Source organism: Muscardinus avellanarius, assembly GCF_963383645.1.
Source record: "Muscardinus avellanarius genome assembly, chromosome: 10".
Taxonomy (NCBI): domain Eukaryota; kingdom Metazoa; phylum Chordata; class Mammalia; order Rodentia; family Gliridae; genus Muscardinus; species Muscardinus avellanarius.
In genome coordinates this window covers 19327487-19330573 of record NC_137796.1, presented here as the reverse complement: position 1 = coordinate 19330573, position 3087 = coordinate 19327487, and the positions used below count along the sequence as shown (strand labels likewise).

At 52.8% G+C, this 3087-nt stretch overlaps 1 protein-coding gene across 1 annotated transcript; it reads right to left on the bottom strand.

The window, feature by feature from the left end:
• Positions 1-718: 718 nt before the first annotated feature.
• On the bottom strand, positions 719-2801 carry CIAO2B (cytosolic iron-sulfur assembly component 2B; the record flags this gene model as incomplete). Its single annotated transcript, XM_080702715.1, has 5 exons — positions 719-816; positions 1521-1566; positions 2035-2160; positions 2420-2523; positions 2657-2801. 5 exons carry the CDS (start codon positions 2799-2801, stop codon positions 719-721), a joined length of 519 nt encoding a protein of 172 aa, XP_080558841.1.
• Positions 2802-3087: the final 286 nt, after the last annotated feature.

Genomic DNA, 3087 nt, shown 5'->3' with positions numbered 1-3087 from the left:
GAAGCAACAGGGCCAAGCAACTAGGAACTGAAACCTCCAAACCTATGAGCCAAAACAAACATGTCCTCTTTATAAGCCGACTATCTCAGGTATTTGTTCTAGTGATGGAAAGCGGACTACCACAGTGGGAGTAGGAGAGACAATTCTTGAAGAGGCTGAAGAGAGATAACAATCAAAAGAAATACCTAAATCCTGATAGTACCGGATTAAAAGACAAACAACTAAGGATGTCATTTTGAGGAGATTCACATAGGAATGGATATTAGTGTTAAGGAATTGCTCATTTTTTTTGGCTGGATAAAAGTAGTGTGATTATATAGAGCCAGTGTTGCAAAGGGCAACAACTATTGAATCTAGCGGCAGTGTCTGGCACATTCCAGGTATATTCATGTATTACTCTTTCAACCTTTTTTTTTTTTTTTTTTTTGGTATACTTGCAATTCTTCCTAGTCACAAAACTGGGAATTTAAAAGTAATGAACCACATTGCCCCAATCCATCTTGCAGAGGCACCGACCGCCTCTACCTTCTCCCAGATCCTGACTCCACCAAGATGAAAGACACTAAGGAATGCTGGGAAATGAATATAAATTAAGGGTTTATTACAAAATGCAAAATGTTGGTTTCTTATTGTCAGTGATTCAAGAAGACAAAGCCAGGAGCCCTGGACAGAGCTGGGGCCAGGACACTGATGCGCAGGCTGGGACCCAAAACCAGGCTCAGGAGCGCGCTGACAGGCACTGATTCACAACCTCCAGCAGGTGGGTGTTCTCCAGGGCTGCTGCAACTCGCTCCTTGTCCGCAAGCTGTTTGTTCACTGGGTAGGAAGGAGTGGAAAAGGCAGTAGTACCCTGGTACGCAATCCCCAGTACCAAGGGCGGCTGGGGGTGGGGGTGGGGGCAGGCTCTGGCTAGGCTGCGAACCTGCTCCACCTCTGAGCTTTAGTACAGTATGTCCCCACCAGTAAGGATCTCCTGTCACCTCTTTCCCAGGACCCCAAGCCTTGGGTAAGCCATCCCAACCACCTGAGCCCATACCTACCCTACTTTCTTAGGACTCTCACCTGGCTGCTCACATCTATCTCCTGAAGCCTGACACACTAGTCTTATGTACTTGGGAGGTACCAGAGGGTAGTACATGATAAATAGGAGACTCAAGTCAAGCCAGCTTTTTTTTTTTTTTTTTTTTTGGTGGTACTGGGGTTCCTGGAAGCCCTTCTACCTCCGGGCTACACTCCCAGACCTATTTTGACATTTTTATTTTGGAAACAGGGTCTCCTAAGCCAGCACGCATGGCTGGCTTCGAACCTGCACGATCCTCCTGTCTCTGCCTCCCAAGCGCGGGGATTACAAGCGTGCGCCACCACGCCCGGCATCAAGCCAGCTTTGATCTAGGCTATCACTTCCAGTGAAAAGCCACTGGCAATTTCTCTCACTCTGGCAAGAGTCTCCCACTCTGGTAGCAAGAGGGAAGCCTCTGATAGCTTAGGGCCCCAGGACATCATCCCCAGTCCACACTTACCTGCATGCTCCGAGGCATGGGTCCCTGGTGTAATGTGTACATCCATCTGGGAAGGAGATAACCTGAGCCTGGGCACCCGTCTTTTTGCCCCCCTTCCCCCAGACCCTCAAGTACCACCACCTAATCATACCTTAAACTTTCCTACTAACCATGCCTTAGACACTGCCCTTCCATTGTAATGTAAACACATCTATAGCCACTCTGACTCTACCCAATGAACTGACCACTTATTATTGATTTACTGACTGCCCATGCCCCATCCCTGATCCATATTCACCTACAGCTTCTTCCTGCACTTTCAGTTCCTGCTCCTCACTACTTTCTACACTATTCCAGCTCTGATCTTTTTATTATTATAGTCACATCAACTTGGAACTTTTCCTTCCAGTTTCATCTCTGCTAGTCGGAATCCTTTCAGGCCCCACTCTGATGTCCTCAGGTTCATGATCCTTCTGTCCCTTCTCCTCAGTAGCTGGCCATCACACCTGCTTCACCCTTGGGGCTCAACACTGACCTTGAAACGCTGGGGAAGGGAGCGCAGAAGCTTGACTTTGATGGACAGGCCAATAAGGGTGGCCATGCTGCAGTGCGGAATGGTGGGCGTGAAGGCCACCGCCACTGTGCTCTCGGGGTCGCTAACCTGGAGGCGGTGGGGAAGGTGTCAGGGATCACGGCCGTCCCCACCCCAAAGGCCCTCTTCTCGGTCTGTTGATTTAGACAAGTCGCCTAACCCTTAAGAGGCTTCAGTTTCAACATCCCTAAAATGAGCAGGACAACCCTCCCTCCCAAAGACCCACCTAGGTGTAGGTGAGTTGAGAGAACGCCAAGGCCTGGTGTACAATGGAACCTTTCGGACTCTCCAAACTAGTTGCTCCTGTCTGGCACTGGAACTGACTCACCTGAACCCGTACTTGCTCTACTACGTTCAATTCCTCCAGCGTCAGCGGATGCTCCGGGTCATTGATGGAGCGAATAAGATGTGTCAAGTGAAGGAAAAGGGACTCTGCGGTTTGGGCCGCTCAGAAGCTTCCGCCAGGAATGCCTGGCTGAGAAACTTCTCCACCAGCGGCCGGACATCGCTTCTCCCCCTACCCCAAGCCCCCGCGAACTCGCCCGCGCCCTGCAGCGGCGGATATCGAAGATCTCGCGCGCATCGATGCTGTCGGGAACCTGCTCGTCTTCCTCGCCCGCGGTCACCGGCCGCTCCCCAGAGCGCTCGTAGATGAGGGGGTTAGCGTTCTCCAGGAGGCCGCTGCCCACTCCGCTGCCGCCGCCCACCATCCCGGAACCGCGGCTGACCCGAGTCCGCGTACACTTCCGCTCCGACCCGCGCACTTCCGGGGGAGGGAGGAGGGCTTGGCGGGCGCGGCTACGGGGTCGCGTGAGGGACACGCCGCGCTCCCAGTACGCAGGCGCGGCTTTGAGACCCCAGGTAGCTCTGGCGTGCCGGGTACGCGGGTCCGGAGAGAATGCCGGTGTTTCCCGCAGAGGGACTGAGCATGGATGGACCCCGGCCACGTGGGGCCTGGATTGTTTATTGGAAGCTGGGATGCAGAGGCCATGGCCC